The sequence below is a fragment of the Procambarus clarkii genome, chromosome 53 (assembly GCF_040958095.1).
Source record: "Procambarus clarkii isolate CNS0578487 chromosome 53, FALCON_Pclarkii_2.0, whole genome shotgun sequence".
In the NCBI taxonomy this organism is placed as follows: domain Eukaryota; kingdom Metazoa; phylum Arthropoda; class Malacostraca; order Decapoda; family Cambaridae; genus Procambarus; species Procambarus clarkii.
In genome coordinates, this window is record NC_091202.1 from 21,445,955 (window position 1) to 21,467,518 (window position 21,564).

Genomic DNA, 21,564 nt, shown 5'->3' on the forward strand with positions numbered 1-21,564 from the left:
CTCTTATGCTTGACTAGATATGGACTCCATGCTGCAGCCGCATACTCCAGGATTGGCCTAACATATGTGGTATACAAAGTTCTGAATGATTCCTTACACAAGTTTCTAAAGGCCGTTCGTATGTTGGCCAGCCAGGCATATGCTGCTGATGTTATCCTCTTGATATGGGCTGCAAGGGGACAGGTCTGGCGTGATATCAACCCCCAGGTCTTTCTCTCTCTCTGACTTTTGAAGTATTTCATCTCCCAAATGATACCTTGTATCTGGTCTCCTGCTCCCTACCCCTATCTTCCTTAAATTACATTTTCTTGGGTTAAATTCTAACAACCATTTGTTCGAGTATTCCTTAAGTTTGTCTAGGTCTTCTTGAAGCCTCAAGCAGTCCTTCTCATAATTTTGGCGTCGTCAGCAAACATTGAGAGAAATGAGTCTATACCCTCCGGGAGATCATTTACGTATATCAGGAACAGGATAGGTCCGAGTACAGAGCCCTGTGGGACTCCACTGGTGACTTCACGCTAATCGGAGGTCTCACCCCACACTGTAACTCTCCGCTTCCTATTGCTTAGGTATTCCCTTATCCACTGCAGCACCTTACTAGATACTTGTACTCCTGCCTGTCTCCAGCTTATGTACCAGCCTCTTATGGGGTACTTTGTCAAAGGCTTTCGGACAATCCAAGAAAATGCAGTCTGCCCAGCCTCCTCTTTCTTGCTTAATCTTTGTCCCCTGGTCGTAAAATTCTATCAAGCCTGTAAGGCAAGATTTACCCTCCCTGAACCCATGTTGGCGATTTGTCACGAAGTCCCTTCTCTCCAGATGTGTTACCAGGATTCTTTTCACGATCTTCTCCATCACCTTGCATGGTATACAAGTTAAGGACACTGGCCTGTAGTTTAGTGCCTCTTGTCTGTCGCCCTTTTTGTATATTGGGACCACATTTGCCGTCTTCCATATTTCTGGTAGGTCTCCCGTCTCCAGTGACCTACTATACACTATGGAGAGTGGCAAGCAAAGTGCCTCTGCACACTCTTTCAGTACCCATGGTGAGATCCCGTCTGAACCAACAGCCTTTCTCACATCCAGATCCAACAGATGTCTCAAGACCTCATCTCTCATAATTTCGAATCCTTCCAAGGCTGCCTGGTTTACTTCCCTTTCTCCTAGCACAGTGACCTCACCTTGTTCTATTGTGAAGACCTCCTGGAACCTCTTGTTGAGTTCCTCACACACCTCTTTGTCATTCTCTGTATACCTGTCCTCGCCTGTTCTAAGTTTCATTACCTGTTCTTTCACTGCTGTTTTCCTCCTGATGTGACTGTAGAATAGCTTTGGTTCGGCCTTGGCTTTGTTTGCTATATAATTTTCATAATTTTTCTCTGCTTCTCTTCTCACACTAACATACTCATTTCTGGTTCTCTGGTATCTCTCTCTGCTTTCAGGTTTTCTGTTATTTTGGAAGTTCCTCCACGCCCTTTCGTTCAGTTCCTTTGCTTCCATACATGCCCTATTATACCATGGATTCTTTGCTTCTCGGATTTTTCCCTTTGGGCCGGGATGAACCTGTTTACTGCTTCCTGACACTTTTGGGTGACATAGTTCATCATGTCTTGAACAGACTTAGCTCTGAGGTCTGTGTCCCATGGTATATACCTAAGGAAACCTCTCATTTCCTCATAATTCTCCTTTCGGTATGCCAGCCTTTTGTTTCCTAGTTCTTTTTTGGGGGAGAAAAATCCTAGCTCTACCAGGTACTTAAAGATCAATATACTGTGGTCACTCATTCCCAAGGGTGCTTCCAACTTAACTTTCCTTGTATCCCATTCATAAAGGGTAAATATCAGATCAAGCATGGCTGGTTCATCTTCCCCCCCTCTCATTCTTGTCGGTTCCTTGATGGGTTGGCTTAGAAAATTTTCTTGATGTCACGTCCAGCAGTTTAGCTCTCCATATTTGATCCTCCATGCGGGTCTCTGTTCTCCCAATCTATTTTCCCGTGGTTGAAGTCTACCATAATTAGTAGTCCAGATCCATTCCTGATAGCAACAGAAGCTGCTCTCTCTATTATGTTAATGGTGGCCATGTTGTTTCTATCATATTCCTGTCTGGGTCTTCTGTCATTTGGTGGTGGATTATATATGACTACGACTATAATTTTTTGTCCTCCAGTTGTTATGGTACCTGTTATTAAGTCACTGAAACCTTCACAGCCCTGAACAACCAACTCCTCAAAGTCCCAGCCATTTCTTACCAGCAGAGCTACACCACCCCCACCTCTTCCTTCCCTCTCTTTCCTCATAACATAATAGTCCTGTGGGAACACTGCAATTGTCTTTATGAGTGCTGAGTGCTTTTATGTCTGGGTTCTCTGCTAGTACCCATTCTCCAAGTTCATTTGTTTTATTTATAATCCCATGTATGTTAGTGTACATTGCCTTGAGACACACTTTCTTCTGTCCCTTCTCAAATCTCCTTCTTGGTGAGTGTTCTGCTGGTGGGAGGAGCAGTTCCATAGGTGTAAGGATTTGTGAGGTGGGTAACAGCGTCTCAGAGGAAACCGGGATGAGGGGTGGGGGTCAAGTGAAGGGGGAGGGAGTATGGGATGAAGGGGGAGGGAGGACTGGGAGGGAAAGGGGGAAGGGGGAGTACAAGGTGGAGTAGGGGAGGGGTAGCAGGGTGGGAATGGGGTGAGGGGGGAGGGAGTGTGAGTGTGTGTGTGTGTGTGTGTGTGTGTGTGTGTGTGTGTGTGTGTGTGTGTGTGTGTGTGTGTGTGTGTGTGTGTGTGTGTGTGTGTGTGTGAAAACAAAAATTGTTAGTAGCTAGTAACAGTTGATAATGTAGACAAACTTTACTACTTGTAATCCTTATGTAAACAACCTTCGATTTTCCAGTCATGTTTAATTCCATCGTTGTCCACTTGAGCTGATTATGATTCGATCTAATCAGTTTGTGCGGCACATTAAGTTACTGATCTTTATTAGGAATGTTTTAAATGATATATAATATGAATGTTGAGTGTCACCTGGTGATGGACACCTGTCAGGTCATCAGGGTAAAACACTACTCAAGTCATCACGGACTTTTACCTTGCACTTCTCAGGTGCTTTATTGTGTGTTTTAATGTTGTTTTAATATAGAATATTTATGACGTGTTTACGTGTCTTGATTCGTCGGGGATATTCTAGTTGGCGTTGTTTTTGTGAATGTGTTTGTTGTTTGTGGTGTGTTTGTGGTGGGTTTGTGGCGTGTTTGTGGGGTGTTTGTGGTGTGTTTGTGGTGTGTTTGTGGTGTGTTTGTGGTGGTTGAGGTGTGTTTGTGGTGGTTGAGGTGTGTTTGTGGTGGGTTTGTGGGGGGTTTGTGGGGTGTTTGTGGGGTGTTTGTGGTGTGATTGTGGTGTGTTTGTGGTGTGTTTGTGGCGTGTTTGTGGCGTGTTTGTGGCGTGTTTGTGGTGTGTTTGTGGTGTGTTTGTGGTGTGTTTGTGGTGTGTTTGTCGCGAGTTTGTGGTGTGTTTGTGGGGTGTTTGTGGTGGGTTTGTGGGGTGTTTGTGGTGTGTTTGTGGGGTGTTTGTGGTGTGTTTGTGGGGTGTTTGTGGTGGGTTTGTGGGGTGTTTGTGGTGGGTTTGTGGTGGGTTTGTGGTGTGTTTGTGGTGTGTTTGTGGTGTGTTTGTGGTGTGTTTGTGGTGTGTTTGTGGTGTGTTTGTGGTGTGTTTGTGGTGGTTGAGGTGTGTTTGTGGTGGGTTTGTGGTGTGTTTGTGGTGTGTTTGTGGTGTGTTTGTGGTGGGTTTGTGGTGTGTTTGTGGTGTGTTTGTGTTGTGTTTGTGGTGGGTTTGTGTTGTGTTTGTGGTGGGTTTGTGGTGTGTTTGTGGTGGGTTTGTGGTGTGTTTGTGGTGTGTTTGTGGTGTGTTTATGGTGTGTTTGTGGTGTGTTTATGGTGTGTTTGTGGTGGGTTTGTGGTGTATTTGTGGTGTGTTTGTGGTGTGTTTATGGTGTGTTTGTGGTGTGTTTATGGTGTTTGTGCCGTGTTTGTGGTGGGTTTGTGGCGTGTTTGTGCCGTGGTTGTGGCGTGTTTGTGGTGGGTTTGTGGCGTGTTTGTGGTGGGTTTGTGGCGTGTTTGTGGCGTGTTTGTGGTGGGTTTGTGGTGTGTTTGTGGCGTGATTGTGGTGGGTTTGTGGCGTGTTTGTGGTGGGTTTGTGGCGTGTTTGTGTTGGGTTTGTGGCGTGTTTGTGGGGGGTTTGTGGCGTGTTTGTGGTGGGTTTGTGGCGTGTTTGTGGTGTGTTTGTGGTGTGTTTGTGGTGTGTTTGTGGTGTGTTTGTGGTGTGTTTGTGGTGGGTTTGTGGCGTGTTTGTGTTGGGTTTGTGGCGTGTTTGTGGGGGGTTTGTGGCGTGTTTGTGGGGGGTTTGTGGCGTGTTTGTGGCGTGTTTGTGGTGTGTTTGTGGTGTGTTTGTGGTGGGTTTGTGGTGTGTTTGTGGTGTGTTTGTGGTGTGTTTGTGGTGTGTTTGTGGTGTGTTTGTGGTGGGTTTGTGGCGTGTTTGTGGTGTGTTTGTGGTGGGTTTGTGGCGTGTTTGTGGTGTGTTTGTGGTGTGTTTGTGGTGTGTTTGTGGTGTGTTTGTGGCGTGGTTGTGGTGTGTTTGTGGTGGGTTTGTGGTGGGTTTGTGGCGTGTTTGTGTTGGGTTTGTGGCGTGTTTGTGGGGGGTTTGTGGCGTGTTTGTGGTGGGTTTGTGGCGTGTTTGTGGTGTGTTTGTGGTGTGTTTGTGGTGTGTTTGTGGTGTGTTTGTGGTGTGTTTGTGGTGGGTTTGTGGCGTGTTTGTGTTGGGTTTGTGGCGTGTTTGTGGGGGGTTTGTGGCGTGTTTGTGGGGGGTTTGTGGCGTGTTTGTGGCGTGTTTGTGGTGTGTTTGTGGTGTGTTTGTGGTGGGTTTGTGGTGTGTTTGTGGTGTGTTTGTGGTGTGTTTGTGGTGTGTTTGTGGTGTGTTTGTGGTGGGTTTGTGGCGTGTTTGTGGTGTGTTTGTGGTGGGTTTGTGGCGTGTTTGTGGTGTGTTTGTGGTGTGTTTGTGGTGTGTTTGTGGTGTGTTTGTGGCGTGGTTGTGGTGTGTTTGTGGTGGGTTTGTGGTGGGTTTGTGGCGTGTTTGTGTTGGGTTTGTGGCGTGTTTGTGGGGGGTTTGTGGCGTGTTTGTGGTGGGTTTGTGGCGTGTTTGTGGTGTGTTTGTGGTGTGTTTGTGGTGTGTTTGTGGTGTGTTTGTGGTGTGTTTGTGGTGTGTTTGTGGTGGGTTTGTGGCGTGTTTGTGTTGGGTTTGTGGCGTGTTTGTGGGGGGTTTGTGGCGTGTTTGTGGTGTGTTTGTGGTGTGTTTGTGGTGTGTTTGTGGTGTGTTTGTGGTGGGTTTGTGGTGGGTTTGTGGCGTGTTTGTGGTGTGTTTGTGGCGTGTTTGTGGTGTGTTTGTGGTGGGTTTGTGGTGTGTTTGTGGTGTGTTTGTGGTGTGTTTGTGGTGTGTTTGTGGTGTGTTTGTGGTGGGTTTGTGGCGTGTTTGTGGTGTGTTTGTGGTGGGTTTGTGGCGTGTTTGTGGTGTGTTTGTGGTGTGTTTGTGGTGTGTTTGTGGCGTGGTTGTGGTGTGTTTGTGGTGGGTTTGTGGTGGGTTTGTGACGTGTTTGTGGCGTGTTTGTGGTGTGTTTGTGGTGGGTTTGTGGCGTGTTTGTGGCGTGTTTGTGGTGTATTTGTGGTGTGTTTGTGGCGTGTTTGTGGTGTGTTTGTGTTGTTTGTGGTGGGTTTGTGGTGTGTTTGTGGCGTGTTTGTGGCGTGTTTGTGATGTGTTTGTGGTGGGTTTGTGGCGTGTTTGTGGCGTGTTTGTGGTGTGTTTGTGGTGTGTTTGTGGCGTGTTTGTGATGTGTTTGTGCTGTGTTTGTGGTGTGTTTGTGGTGTGTTTGAGGTGTGTTTGAGGTGTGTTTGTGGTGTGTTTGTGGTGTGTTTGTGTTGTGTTTGTGGTGTGTTTGTGGCTTGTTTGTGGCGTGTTTGTGATGTGTTTGTGGTGTGTTTGTGGTGTGTTTGTGGTGTGTTTGTGGTGTGTTTGTGGCGTGTTTGTGGCGTGTTTGTGGTGGGTTTGTGGTGTGTTTGTGGTGTGTTTGTGGTGTGATTGTGGTGGGTTTGTGGTGGGTTTGTGTGTTTGTGGTGTGTTTGTGGTGTGATTGTGGTGGGTTTGTGGTGGGTTTGTGTGTTTGTGGTGTGTTTGTGGTGTGTTTGTGGCGTGTTTGTGGTCACTCGAAATATTTTCTAGACTTAATGTAGTATTAGGAGAGAAAATATCTAATTATACCAATATTTCAGTACCACCACCACCACTACCACCACTACCACCACTACACCACCACAACCACCACTACCACCACTACCACCACTACCACCACCACCTCACCCCCCAACAACTAACCACCCTCCCCCTCCCCCCACAGGCCAGGCGTTATGGCTGAAGAAGGAACCAAGTTGTTCCCATACTACCGAGTGGTCTTCAACTCCTCCGACTACCACGATGCCTACGACGAGCTCCAACGACTCTCAGATGAGGTTCTCACCCGCCTGGCCAGCAGTACGACCACTGACGCCGACGACCCCCTCCCCCCACACCACCACAACTCCCCCACCACACTACAAGAGGTGAGACGTTGATTACCAACTTTGTATTTACTATTTGTCTCCCCAGAATCTAGCTCTTAGCTCTTGGACCCCGCCTTTCTCACCAATCTATTGGGCCTCTATTATATCTACTACTGTATTTTTAACACTCGCACACACACTTGTAAGGGGATTGATAGCTGAGTGGGCAGCGCTCTGTACTCGTAATCCTAGGGTCCGGGTTCGATTCCCGGTGATGGTAGAAACGGAATGGGAAGAGTTTCTTTCACCTGGATGCTCCTGTTATCTTGTAGTAAATAGGTAACTGTTAAGGGCACCTTCCTGGGTGGGTGTGTGTGTGTGTACTCACCTAGTTGTGTTTGCGGGGGTTGAGCTTTGGCTCTTTGGTCCCGCCTCTCAACTGTCAATCAACTGGTGTCCAGATTCCTGAGCCTATTGGGCTCTATCATATCTACACTTGAAACTGTGTATGGAGTCAGCCTCCACCACATCACCCCCTAATGCATTCCATTTGTCAACCACTCTGACACTAAAAAAGTTCTTTCTAATATCTCTGTGGCTCATTTGGGCGCTCAGTTTCCACCTGTGTCCCCTTGTGCGTGTGCCCATTGTGTTAAATAGCCTGTCTTTATCTACCCTATCAATTCCCTTCAGAATCTTGAATATGGTGATCATGTCCCCCTAACTCATCTGTCTTCTAGCGAAGTGAGGTTTAATTCCCATAGCCTCTCCTCGTAGCTCATACCTCTCAGCTCGGGTACTAATCTGGTGGCAAACCTTTGAACCTTTTCCAGTTTAGTCTTATCCTTGACTAGATATGGACTCCATGCTGGGGCTGCATACTCCAGGATTGGTCTGACATATGTGGTATACAAAGTTCTGAATGATTCTTTACACAAGTTTCTGAATGCCGTTCGTATGTTGGCCAGCCTGGCATATGCCGCTGATGTTATCCGCTTGATATGTGCTGCAGGAGACAGGTCTGGCGTGATATCAACCCCCAAGTCTTTTTCCTTCTCTGACTCCTGAAGAATTTCTTCTCCCAGATGATACCTTGTATCTGGCCTCCTGCCCCCTAGACCTATCTTCATTACATTACATTTGGTTGGGTTAAACTCTAACAACCATTTGTTCGGCCATTCCTTCAGCTTGTCTAGGTCTTCTTGAAGCTTTGTGTGTGTGTGTGTGTGTGTGTGTGTGTGTGTGTGTGTGTGTGTGTGTGTGTGTGTGTGTGATCCTCTCATCCTCCTCACTCTCTTTCACCTTTCCCCTCTCTCCCATCGCTCTTTCACCCTCTTCTCACTCTCCCTCCCTACCCACAGGTGTCGACCTCCTCACTCTCCCTCTCTACCCACAGGTGTCGACCTCCTCACTCTCCCTCTCTACCCACAGGTGTCGACCTTCCTCACTCTCCCTCTCTACCCACAGGTGTCGACCTCTCTCACTCTCCCTCTCTACCCACAGGTGTCGACCTCCTCACTCTCCCTCTCTACCCACAGGTGTCGACCTTCCTCACTCTCCCTCTCTACCCACAGGTGTCGACCTCTCTCACTCTCCCTCTCTACCCACAGGTGTCGACCTCCCTCACTCTCCCTCTCTACCCACAGGTGTCGACCTCTCTCACTCTCCCTCTCTACCCACAGGTGTCGACCTCTCCACTCTCCCTGGTGTACAACCTGACCAGTGGACTCGACCTGGGCCTCAACTGGTCGACTCAACCGCTCGTGCCTTGCGTCGGAGTCGACTCCTCCAACTGTACCAACGTCTTCGACCTCGACAGCCTGTCACTCGACCTCCTCAATGGGACCACTGTCTCCGGCTCGACCTTCGGCGTCGACTTCAATGGCTCCTTGGACGCTCTGGGAGACGGGTAAGTGCCTGCTCGACCCAGCCGTCGAGCAGACGATCGACTCCCTGGAGTACTCGACAGTCACTTGAAATAGACGACTTGATGACATCAATGATAATCTTCCGGTTTGACCTCTTAGTCGAACAGAAGCGATCGACCTTTTTTGTAGGAATCGATTCCAGGTGGTGATAGACCACATATGACGCTGAGACATGTTTTAGCGAACTTATGTAATGTTCGTTTCTGATTTTTTTGTGCAAATAATAATAATAATAATAATAATAATAATAATAATAAAAATAATATAGGATAAAATCCCACACTTGTATATTTGTGAAAATTCTGTACTGAATTTACACAAAGTCTTTCGCGCTCTCCTGAGTGGCTTGTCAAGGTCTGAGTGTGTGGTCAGGACCAGACTTACATCTCAACGTCTAATGAGGCTGTTATCCTGCGTCCAATCCTCTTAGCCTTCTTGACCTGCTATCTTGGGAACTGGACTTGTTATCACCAGAGGTGTTGATCTGGAGGCTTGGCCCCTCGTAGCCCGCTCCACACCCCAACGTGGGTTATGGCACTGCTGTCATTCAGCCATTTATCGAGGTCTAATTTTAATTCACTCAGAATTATTTTCCCAGTAAAGCTTTCCTCTGAGGTAAAGATTTTCTTGTCAGTGAAAGTATTCAGAGTATTTCTTAGAACCCTTCCTAGTTCCTATTAGCCCGGCCCTTCTAGTTCTAATATTATTTCTTTACATTAATTCACTCTTCTGAAAATCAATTTTTGTGAGCCTTATCCCCCGACTATGGTTAGCTACAGCACTGTTAATAGCCAGGGGTTAGATTCACGAAGCAGTTACGCAAGCACTTACGAACCTGTACATCTTTTCTCAATCTTTGGCGGCTTTGTTTACAATTATTAATCAGTTAATGAGCTCCGAAGCACCAGGAGGCTGTTTATAACAATAACAACAGTTAAATGGCAAGTTTTCATGCTTGTAAACTGTTTAATAAATGTAACCAAAGCCGTCAAAGATTGAGGAAAGATGTACACGTTCGTAAGTACTTGCGTAACTGCTTACGTGAATCTGGCTCCAGGATTCTACACGCTGTCTAATGGTCACGCTCATAGACCTCACTGCAATCTCTACAAGGCAGTATATAAACGACCATGTCGTAGCTCAGTCGATTAAGGCAGCGTCTGGGATCCTCTCGGACGTAAGTTCGAATCCTCGTCACGGCCCTTGTGGATTTGTTCAGTATTTAAACGCCTCACGGATTTACATTATCTCCTAATATTACGAACCCTTTTCCCTAATTGTATTTGGGTAAGTGAAAAGCATTTTAGGTTTTGTATCCCCTACATTAAGGGTCGACTTGACCACACACACTCAGACCTTGACAAGTCACTCAAGAGAGTGTTAAGGACTTGCTGTAAATTGTTTACATAAATACACTTACAAATGTGAGTGTTTCTCCTGTGTTATTATGTCTGTGAGAAGACAATGCCATTATATAATAATGATGATAATGAGATTAGTGGTACTCAGAGCAGACATAGTGATGGGAGGCTCCTGATCCCCTTCTCATTGGCAGGTACGACGCTCTGAACGCCAGTAACTTCACTACGCCCGGCGCTGATCTCCACAGTATAGTGCCAGCCATCGACAGGTACTCCATATATGAGGTAGGGTACTCTCTGTTGGCACTGGTACTCGACACTCCCACACCGGTACTCGACACTACCACACCGGTACTCGACACTACCACACCAGTACTCGACACACACTCCCACACCAGTACTCGACACACACTCCCACACCAGTACTCGACACTCACTCCCACACCAGTACTCGACACTCCCACACCAGTACTCGACACTCACTCCCACACCAGTACTCGACACTACCACACCAGTACTCAACACTCCCACACCGGTACTCGACACTCCCACACCAGTACTCGACACTCCCACACCAGTACTCAACACTCCCACACCGGTACTCGACACTACCACACCAGTACTCAACACTCCCACATCGGTACTCGACACACACACCCACACCGGTACTCGACACACACACCCACACCGGTACTCGACACTCACTCCCACACCAGTACTCGACACTACCACACCAGTACTCGACACTACCACACCAGTACTCGACACACACTCCCACACCAGTACTCGACACTACCACACCAGTACTCGACACTACCACACCAGTACTCGACACACACTCCCACACCAGTACTCGACACTACCACACCAGTACTCGACACTCCCACACCGGTACTCGACACACACACCCACACCAGTACTCGACACTCACTCCCACACCAGTACTCGACACTACGACACCAGTACTCGACACTACCACACCAGTACTCGACACACACTCCCACACCAGTACTCGACACTACCACACCAGTACTCGACACACACTCCCACACCGGTACTCGACACACACACCCACACCGGTACTCGACACTCACTCCCACACCAGTACTCGACACTACCACACCAGTACTCGACACTACCACACCAGTACTCGACACACACTTCCACACCAGTACTCGACACACACACACCCACACCGGTACTCGACACTCACTCCCACACCGGTACTCGACACTACCACACCAGTACTCGACACTCCCACACCAGTACTCAACACTCCCACACCAGTACTCAACACTCCCACACCAGTACTCGACACACACTCCCACACCAGTACTCGACACACACTCCCACACCAGTACTCGACACACACTCCCACACCAGTACTCGACACTCTCACACCAGTACTCGACACTCCCACACCAGTACTCGACACTCCCACACCAGTACTCAACACTCCCACACCAGTACTCGACACTCCCACACCAGTACTCGACACTCCCACACCAGTACTCGACACTCCCACACCAGTACTCGACACACACACCCACACCAGTAATCGACACACACTCCCACACCAGTACTCGACACTACCACACCAGTACTCGACACTACCACACCAGTACTCGACACACACACCCACACCAGTACTCGACACTCCCACAACAGTACTCGACACACACACCCACACCAGTAATCGACACACACTCCCACACCAGTACTCAACACTCCCACACCAGTACTCAACACTCCCACACCAGTACTCGACACACACTCCCACACCAGTACTCGACACTCCCACACCAGTACTCGACACTACCACACCAGTACTCAACACTCCCACACCAGTACTCGACACTCCCACACCAGTACTCGACACACACTCCCACACCAGTACTCGACACACACTCCCACACCAGTACTCGACACACACTCCCACACCAGTACTCGACACACACTCCCACACCAGTACTCGACACACACTCCCACACCAGTACTCGACACACACTCCCACACCAGTACTCGACACTCCCACACCAGTACTCGACACTCCCTCACCAGTACTCGACACTCCCTCACCAGTACTCGACACTCACACACCAGTACTCGACACTCCCACACCAGTACTCGACACTCCCTCACCAGTACTCGACACTCCCTCACCAGTACTCGACACTCACACACCAGTACTCGACACTCACTCCCACACCAGTACTCGACACACACTCCCACACCAGCACTCGACACTCCCACACCAGTACTCGACACTCCCTCACCAGTACTCGACACTCCCACACCAGTACTCGACACTCCCACACCAGTACTCGACACACACTCCCACACCAGTACTCGACAAACACTCCCACACCAGTACTCGACACACACTCCCACACCAGTACTCGACACACACTCCCACACCAATACTCCACACTCCCACATCAGTACTCGACACACACTCCCACACCAGTACTCGACACACACTCCCACACCAGTACTCGACACTCCCACACCAGTACTCGACACTCCCACACCAGTACTCAACACTCCCACACCAGTACTCAACACTCCCTCACCAGTACTCAACACTCCCACACCAGTACTCGACACTCCCACACCAGTACTCGACACACACTCCCACACCAGTACTCGACACACACTCCCACACCAGTACTCGACACTCCCACACCAGTACTCGACACTCCCACACCAGTACTCGACACTCCCACACCAGTACTCGACACTCCCACACCAGTACTCAACACTCCCTCACCAGTACTCAACACTCCCACACCAGTACTCAACACTCCCTCACCAGTACTCAACACTCCCACACCAGTACTCAACACTCCCACACCAGTACTCGACACTCCCACACCAGTACTCGACACACACTCCCACACCAGTACTCGACACACACTCCCACACCAGTACTCGACACACTCCCACACCAGTACTCGACACTCCCACACCAGTACTCGACACTCCCACACCAGTACTCGACACACATTCCTCTGCATTAGGGATTATATATTCATTTTAGGGATGATCATAAGTAATTTTCTAAGGATTATAAATTTATTTTTTGTGGGATTATTTATTAATTGTTTAGGGATTATGTACTAAATTTTAGGGATTCTAAATAATTTTCTTTGGAATAATATATATATATTTTTTAGAAATTATTTATTATTTTGTTAGGGATTATATATTATTTTTATGGATTATTTATTATTTTTAAAGATTTTATATATAGAAATAAAAAAAAACAAATTATAAAATAATTTAAAAAAAAGGATTATATATTATTTTTGAAGTTATAATTATTTTTAGGGATAAAATATTGAATTTAATGGATTATGTCACTTTTGAAAGAAATTACATATTAAATTAAGGGATTATGTATTATTTTATAAGGATGGTATAATAATTTTGAGAATATTATTGCAGCAGGTGTGGGTAGCACTCCTAACAAACCTGATGAGCAGGTTTGTTTGCAAGAAATATAGAGACAAGTTATAGAACGCATTAAAAAATAAAATACGAAAGTTTATACATAGGAAGAGTAGTTATTCCCGTTTTCTTCCAATATGACTTCAGAAGTCCAGAGAAATCATTTTACCATCCGTTTTCTATTTGTTATGTTCGTTTCCATGCATAATGGTGGTTCGTTGCTTGAAATGGCTTATCACTTTAGGATGTTTAAATTGCCTTGACCCCCCATTTAACCTTGGCTGATCTAGCTTGACCTCGTTAGTTCTCGTGACTAACGAGGTCATTATATCGTGACCTCTCTGGTCTGGATCTCTTCTGACCTTGAAGGCCTCCAATTGGCTCGAACGAAATTGGTTTGTTGACGTGTATTTAGGTCTCACAGTGAGGCTAAAGTTACCCCCCCCCTGTTCCTCTGAGATGTGGGTGAGGTCAACAGCTTCCCATTACACCCCTTTCCTCCCTACGGGTCAATAGTGAGTACACACAGTGTACACAATAGTGAGTAATAGTGAGTACTCTCTCACGTACACACTCGACGTTCTCTTCACACACACTCATTTATCTTAACACACACACTTCTCTCCACACGTCATAAGTGTGAGGAGGAAGAAGTCTCATCCTGGACCAAAACCAACAAAACTTGAGAGCAGAAGTAGGAGCCTTCGGTGCCTCAGCCAGCTAAGCACAAGGGCGGGGAGGTATTACAGAAATAACATAAACCCAGAGGGGCCAGGAATGAATACCTCGGTGTGAGAAGAGAATCAGAGAGACAGTATAAAAACTACATAGCAAATGTATACCCAACCAACACTGCTATTCAGCCTTATCAGGAGGAAAGCAACAGTGAAAGAACAGGTGATGAAACTGAGAAAGACAGAGGATGGGTACACAGAGAATGACAAAGAGGTGTGTGATGAACTCTACAACCTCTCTCTCTCTTTCTCTTCTCTCTCACCACTCTCTCTCTACACTCTCACCCCTCTCCCTTCCCTCTAACCCCTCTCCCTTCCCTCTCACCCCTCTCCCTTCACACTCAAACACGCTATAAAACCAATTCAGTGCACAAAAGGCCCCGCCGCCCCACACAACCTTTCGTAAATTGATTGAAAATGGATAGTGCCAAATGTCGTTTTCTGGTGAGGATGTGACGGTGTTGCTCTTGAAGTAGCGCACGCACGCATGCACGCACACACACACACACACACACACACACACACACACACACACACACACACACACACACACACACACACACACACACACACACACACACAGGATCTGACACCTTGGCAAAGGATGACCATACTATATACTGACGGTCATCCTCCTCTCCCTCCCTCCCTCTCTCTCCCTGCTGACACTCTTCCCTCTCTCCCTCTCTCCTCTCCCTCTCTCCTCTCCCTCTCACCCCTTCTCTCCCTCACTCTATCTCACTCACAGTGTCTCTCTCTCTCTCTCTCTCTCTCTCTCTCTCTCTCTCTCTCTCTCTCTCTCTCTCTCTCTCTCTCTCTCTCTCTCCTTCTCTCTCTCTCTCTCTCTCTCTCCACCCTCTCTGCCTCCCTCTTGGCAACCTATCACGACATAGTAGGAACAGGGACAAACATGGCAGCGAGAGGTAGCAGGGGAACAGGGAAAAGTCTATGTGAACAAATGAAGGAAATATTCACCGAAGTTTTGGAGGAAATCAGTAGGGAGATGCAGGAAATGAATAATAAAATAAGAAACCTGCAAAGCGAGCTGACAGCAGCAAATGAGGAGATTAAAACCCTCAAAGAGAACAACACAGACGCTGAGGCTCAGATAATCATCCAAAGAGAGGATGGAAGCGGTACGTTGGAAGGGAATGCCATTGTACAAGCAATATTTGCAGAAATGCTAAAACCAAATTTGGAAGTAATGTTTACAGTAAGGGAGGTAGTCATGAAAACAGCCACCTCACAGGAAGCAGCAAGATCCACTAGTCTGCTGCTAGAAAGAAAAAGATCAGTGGTAGCTGTGGGTATTAAGACGGCTAATGTGGTCCCAATATACAAAAGGTGTGACAGACAAGAGGCACTGAACTACAGGCCAGTGTCCTTAACTTGTATACCATGCAAGGTGATGGAGAAGATCGTGAGAAAAAACCTAGTAACACATCTTTACAGAAGGGACTTCGTGGCAACCCATCAACATGGGTTCAGGGAGAGAAATCTTGCCTTACAGGCTTAATAGAATTCTACGATCAGGTGACAAAGATTAAACAGGAAAGAGAAGGATGGACGGAACTGCATTTTTTTGGACTGTCGGAAAGCCTTTTACACAGTACCCCATAAAAGGTTGATGCATAAGCTGGAGAAACAGGCAGGAGTAACTGGTGGGGCGCTCCAGTGGATAAGGGAATACCGAAGCAATAGGAAGCAGAGAGTTACAGTGAGGGGTGAGACCTCAGATTGGCGTGAAGTCACCAGTGGGGTCCCACAGGGCTCTGAACTCGGACCTATCCTGTTTCTGATATGTAAATGATCTCCCGGAGGGTATAGACTCATTCCTCTCAATGTTTGCTGACGATGCCAAAATTATGAGGAGGATTAAGACACGGGAGGACTGCTTGAGGCTTCAAGAAGATCTAAACAAACTAAAGGAATGGTCGAACAAATGGTTGTTAGTGTTTAACCCAGGCAAATGTAATGTAATGAAGATAGGTGTAGGGAGCAGGAGACCAGATGCAAGGTATCATTGGGGAGATGAAATACTTCAAGAGTCAGAGAGAGAAAGACCTGGGGGTTGATATCACGCCAGACCTGTCCCCTGAAGCTGATATCAAGAGGATAACATCAGCGGCATATGCCAGGCTGGCCAACATAAGAATGGTATTTCGAAACTTGTGTAAGGAATCATTCAGAACTTTGTATACCACATATGTCAGACCAATCCTGGAGTATGCAGCTCCAGCATGGAGTCCATATCGAGTCAAGCATAAGACTACACTGGTAAAGGTTCAAAGGTTTGCGAACCTTCGTGCAGAGAATATGCAATATAACAGAGGAACGTGTTTGGCCAAGTTGCAGTAGAGGAGATATGTGGAGCCAGTTCTCCATCATTCTTATCTCCATCTAGCCTCCCTCTCCTTCCTCCCTCACTCTAGTCGTCTCTAACACCTGCGTCTGTCACTCTAGTAGTCTCTAACACCTGTGTCTGTCACTCTAGTAGTCTCTAACACCTGCGCCTGTCACTCTAGTAGTCTCTAACACCTGTGTCTGTCACTCTAGTAGTCTCTAACACCTGCGCCTGTCACTCTAGTAGTCTCTAACACCTGCGTCTGTCACTCTAGCAGTCTCTAACACCTGCGTCTGTCACTCTAGTAGTCTCTAACAACTGCGCCTGTCACTCTAGCAGTCTCTAACACCTGCGCCTGTCACTCTAGCAGTCTCTAACACCTGCGTCTGTCTGTCTCCCCCAACAGGTGATCCTGATCGCGGTGGTGGCTGGCTTCCTCTCCATCGCCACCCTGCTGGGCAACCTGATGGTGATGATTAGCTTTAAGATAGACAAGCAACTCCAGACCATCAGTAACTACTTCCTCTTCTCCCTGGCTGTGGCCGACATTACTATCGGGTGAGTGGGGGCAGGCTCCGGGCACGGTGGTGGCAGGCTCCGGGCACGGTGGTGGGGCAGGCTCCGGGCACGGTGGTGGCAGGCTCCGGGCACGGTGGTGGTGGGCAGGCTCCGGGCACGGTGGTGGCAGGCTCCGGGTACGGTGGTGGGTAGGCTCCGGGCACGGTGGTGGCAGGCTCCGGGCACGGTGGTGGCAGGCTCCGGGCACGGTGGTGGGGCAGGCTCCGGGCACGGTGGTGGGGGCAGGCTCCGGGCACGGTGGTGGGGCAGGCTCCGGGCACGGTGGTGGGGCAGGCTCCGGGCACGGTGGTGGGGGCAGGCTCCGAGCACGGTGGTGGGGCAGGCTCCGGGCACGGTGGTGGGGCAGGCTCCGGGCACGGTGGTGGGGCAGGCTCCGGGCACGGTGGTGGGGGCAGGCTCCGGGCACGGTGGTGGGGCAGGCTCCGGGCACGGTGGTGGGGCAGGCTCCGGGCACGGTGGTGGGGGGCAGGCTCCGGGCACGGTGGTGGGGGGCAGGCTCCGGGCACGGTGGTGGGGGGCAGGCTCCGGGCACGGTGGTGGGGCAGGCTCCGGGCACGGTGGTGGGGGGCAGGCTCCGGGCACGGTGGTGGGGGGCAGGCTCCGGGCACGGTGGTGGGGCAGACTCCGGGCACGGTGGTGGCAGGCTCCGGGCACGGTGGGGGGGCAGGCTCCGGGCACGGTGGTGGGGCAGGCTCCGGGCACGGTGGTGGGGCAGGCTCCGGGCACGGTGGTGGCAGGCTCCGGGCACGGTGGTGGGGGCAGGCTCCGGGCACGGTGGTGGGGCAGGCTCCGGGCACGGTGGTGGGGGCAGGCTCCGGGCACGGTGGAGGGGGGAGGCTCCGGGCACGGTGGAGGGCAGGCTCCGGGCACGGTGGTGGGGCAGGCTCCGGGCACGGTGGTGGGGGCAGGCTCCGGGCACGGTGGTGGGGCAGGCTCCGGGCACGGTGGTGGGGGCAGGCTCCGGGCACGGTGGTGGGGCAGGCTCCGGGCACGGTGGGGGCAGGCTCCGGGCACGGTGGTGGGTCAGGCTCCGGGCACGGTGGGGGCAGGCTCCGGGCACGGTGGGAGGCAGGCACAGGGCACAAGGTATAGGTTATACATGATAAGGTATAAGTACTATTTTGCTATGAAAATATATACCCAACTATCGCAGTTTACAGTTAAGGTCTAAAATGATATTTTGAGCATTTTCCCACCATAAATATTGCCTTAAGATCAAAACATTCATTGTAATAATAAGCTAAAGTTTGGCATTAGTTTCCAGTGGCGCGTATTCAATTAATCTATTTAATTTGGGTATATATTTGTATAGCAAAATAGTACTTATACCTTATCATGTGACGCAAGATTCTATATTTTGTCATGTGACGCAAAACTATATCTTGTCATGTGACGCAAAACTCTATATATTGTCATGTGTCGCAAGGCTCTATTTCTTGTCATGTGACGCTAGACTCTATGCTTTGTCATGTGATGCAAAACCATAAAATATACCTTGTGATGTGACGCAACTCTTGATATGTGACAACACTTGAACTCTATCCTGTCATGTGACACAAGACAGGAACTGTACCTTGTCATATGACACAAGACTTGAGCTGTACCTTGTCACGTGACGCATAACTATATCTTGTCATGTGACGCATAACTATATCTTGTCATGTGACGCAAGACTCATAATATACCTTGTCACGTGACGCAAGACTCATAATATACCTTGTCACGTGACGCAAGACTCAAAATATACCTTGTCACGTGACGCAAGACTCATAATATACCTTGTCACGTGACGCAAGACTCATAATATACCTTGTCACGTGACGCAAGACTCATAATATACCTTAAAATGTGACGCAAACCCCGCTCGTAGCCTGATCAAGCCACACAATATCCCCCATAGCTCCTCCACCATACCCATTCACCCATCACGCGCCATAATGCTTACTTCCTATTATGACGGATGCGTGTCTCTGCCCTGGGTGGCTGCCGCAGGCTGGTGTCGATGCCCCTCTTCACCCTCTACACCCTGATGGGCTACTGGCCCCTCGGCCCCATCGTCTGCGACACCTGGCTCGCCCTCGACTACCTGGCCTCCAACGCCTCCGTTCTCAACCTTCTCATCATCTCCTTCGACCGGTACTTCAGGTGAGGTTATGCCGAAGGGGGTGACCAAGAGGGGGGGGGGGGCAGAAGAGAGGGGGTGAAAGGGGGAAGGAAGAGGAGGAGGAGGAGGAGGAGGAGGAAGAGGGAGTGTGTGGAAGAGGTTGGGAAAGATATGAGACGAGTTAAGATAGGAGAAATAATTTTGTGTTGAGGATAAAAATCTATTCAGAGATTATCTGCAAGGATGATGGGAATTATATCTCTACAGGTGGGGGTAGACAGAGGTAGTGGGGGGTAGACAGAGGTAGTGGGGGGTAGACAGAGGTATTGGGGGGGTAGACAGAGGTAGTGGGGGGTAGACAGAGGTAGTGGGGGGTAGACAGAAGTAGTGGGGGTAGACAGAGGTATTGGGGGGTAGACAGAGGTAGTGGGGGGTAGACAGAGGTAGTGGGGGTAGACAGAGGTAGTGGGGGGTAGACAGAGGTAGTGGGGGTAGACAGAGGTAGTGGGGGGTAGACAGAGGTAGTGGGGGGGTAGACAGAGGTAGTGGGGGTAGACAGAGGTAGTGGGGGGTAGACAGAGGTAGTGGGGGGTAGACAGAGGTAGTGGGGGTAGACAGAGGTAGTGGGGGGTAGACAGAGGTAGTGGGGGTAGACAGAGGTAGTGAGGCGTAGACAGAGGTAGTGGGGGGGTAGACAGAGGTAGTGGGGGGTAGGCAGAGGTAGTGGGGGGTAGACAGAGGTAGTGGGGGGTAGACAGAGGTAGTGGGGGGTAGACAGAGGTAGTGGGGGGTAGACAGAGGTAGTGGGGGGTAGACAGAGGTAGTGGGGGGTACACAGAGGAAGTGGGGAGTAGACAGAGGTATTGGGGGGGTAGACAGAGGTAGTGGGGGGTAGACAGAAGTAGTGGGGGTAGACAGAGGTAGTGGGGGGTAGACAGAGGTAGTGGGGGGTAGACAGAGGTAGTGGGGGGTAGACAGAGGTAGTGGGGGGTAGACAGAGGTAGTGGGGGGTAGACAGAGGTAGTGGGGGGTAGACAGAGGTAGTGGGGGGTAGACAGAGGTAGTGGGGGGTAGACAGAGGTAGTGGGGGGTAGACAGAGGTAGTGGGGGGTAGACAGAGGTATTGGGGGGTAGACAGAGGTAGTGGGGGGGTAGACAGAGGTATTGGGGGGTAGACAGAGGTAGTGGGGGGTAGACAGAGGTAGTGGGGGGTACACAGAGGAAGTGGGGAGTAGACAGAGGTATTGGGGGGGGTAGACAGAGGTAGTGGGGGGGTAGACAGAGGTATTGGGGGGTACACAGAGGAAGTGGGGAGTAGACAGAGGTATTGGGGGGTAGACAGAGGTAGTGGGGGGGTAGACAGAGGTATTGGGGGGTAGACAGAGGTAGTGGGGGGTAGACAGAGGTATTGAGGGATAGACAGAGGTAGTGGGGTGGGGTAGACAGAGGTAGTGGGGGGTAGACAGAGGTAGTGGGGGGTAGACAGAGGTAGTGGGGGGGTAGACAGAGGTAGTGGGGGGGTAGACAGAGGTAGTGGGGGGTAGACAGAGGTAGTGGGGGGTAGACAGAGGTAGTGGGGGGTAGACAGAGGTAGTGGGGGTAGACAGAGATAGTGGGGTAGACAGAAGTAGTGGGGGGTAGACAGAGGTAGTGGGGGGTAGACAGAGGTAGTGCGGGGTAGACAGAGGTATTGGGGGGTAGACAGAGGTAGTGGGGGGGGTAGACAGAGGTAGTGGGGGTAGACAGAGGTAGTGGGGGTAGACAGAGGTAGTGGGGCGTAGACAGAGGTAGTGGGGGGGTAGACAGAGGTAGTGGGGGGTAGACAGAGGTAGTGGGGGGTAGACAGAGGTATTGGGGGGTAGACAGAGGTAGTGGGGTGGGGTAGACAGAGGTAGTGGGGGTAGACAAAGGTAGTGGGGGGTAGACAGAGGTAGTGGGGGGGTAGACAGAGGTAGTGGGGGGGTAGACAGAGGTAGTGGGGGGTAGACAGAGGTAGTGGGGGTAGACAGAGATAGTGGGGTAGACAGAAGTAGTGGGGGGTAGACAGAGGTAGTGGGGGGTAGACAGAGATAGTGGGGTAGACAGAAGTAGTGGGGGGTAGACAGAGGTAGTGGGGGGTAGACAGAGGCATTGGGGGGTAGACAGAGGTAGTGGGGGGGTAGACAGAGGTAGTGGGGGGTAGACAGAGGTAGTGGGGGTAGACAGAGGTAGTGGGGCGTAGACAGAGGTAGTGGGGGGTAGACAGAGGTAGTGGGGGGTAGACAGAGATAGTGGGGGTAGACAGAGGTAGTGGGGGGTAGACAGAGGTAGTGGGGGGTAGACAGAGATAGTGGGGTAGACAGAAGTAGTGGGGGGTAGACAGAGGTAGTGGGGGGTAGACAGAGGTATTGGGGGGTAGACAGAGGTAGTGGGGGGGGGGGGTAGACAGAGGTAGTGGGGGTAGACAGAGGTAGTGGGGGTAGACAGAGGTAGTGGGGCGTAGACA

The 21,564-nt window shown here is 50.0% G+C and overlaps 1 protein-coding gene across 1 annotated transcript in view; it reads left to right on the plus strand.

The window, feature by feature from the left end:
* The window catches only part of mAChR-A (muscarinic Acetylcholine Receptor, A-type), a gene marked incomplete in the record, with an annotated part of 293,681 nt that overhangs the window by 227,867 nt on the left and 44,250 nt on the right, over positions 1–21,564 (plus strand). Inside the window, 5 exon segments of the mRNA XM_069304758.1 lie at positions 6,438–6,639; positions 8,262–8,488; positions 10,063–10,153; positions 16,803–16,954; positions 18,968–19,120. Coding sequence (XP_069160859.1) covers positions 6,448–6,639; positions 8,262–8,488; positions 10,063–10,153; positions 16,803–16,954; positions 18,968–19,120 — 815 coding nt within the window.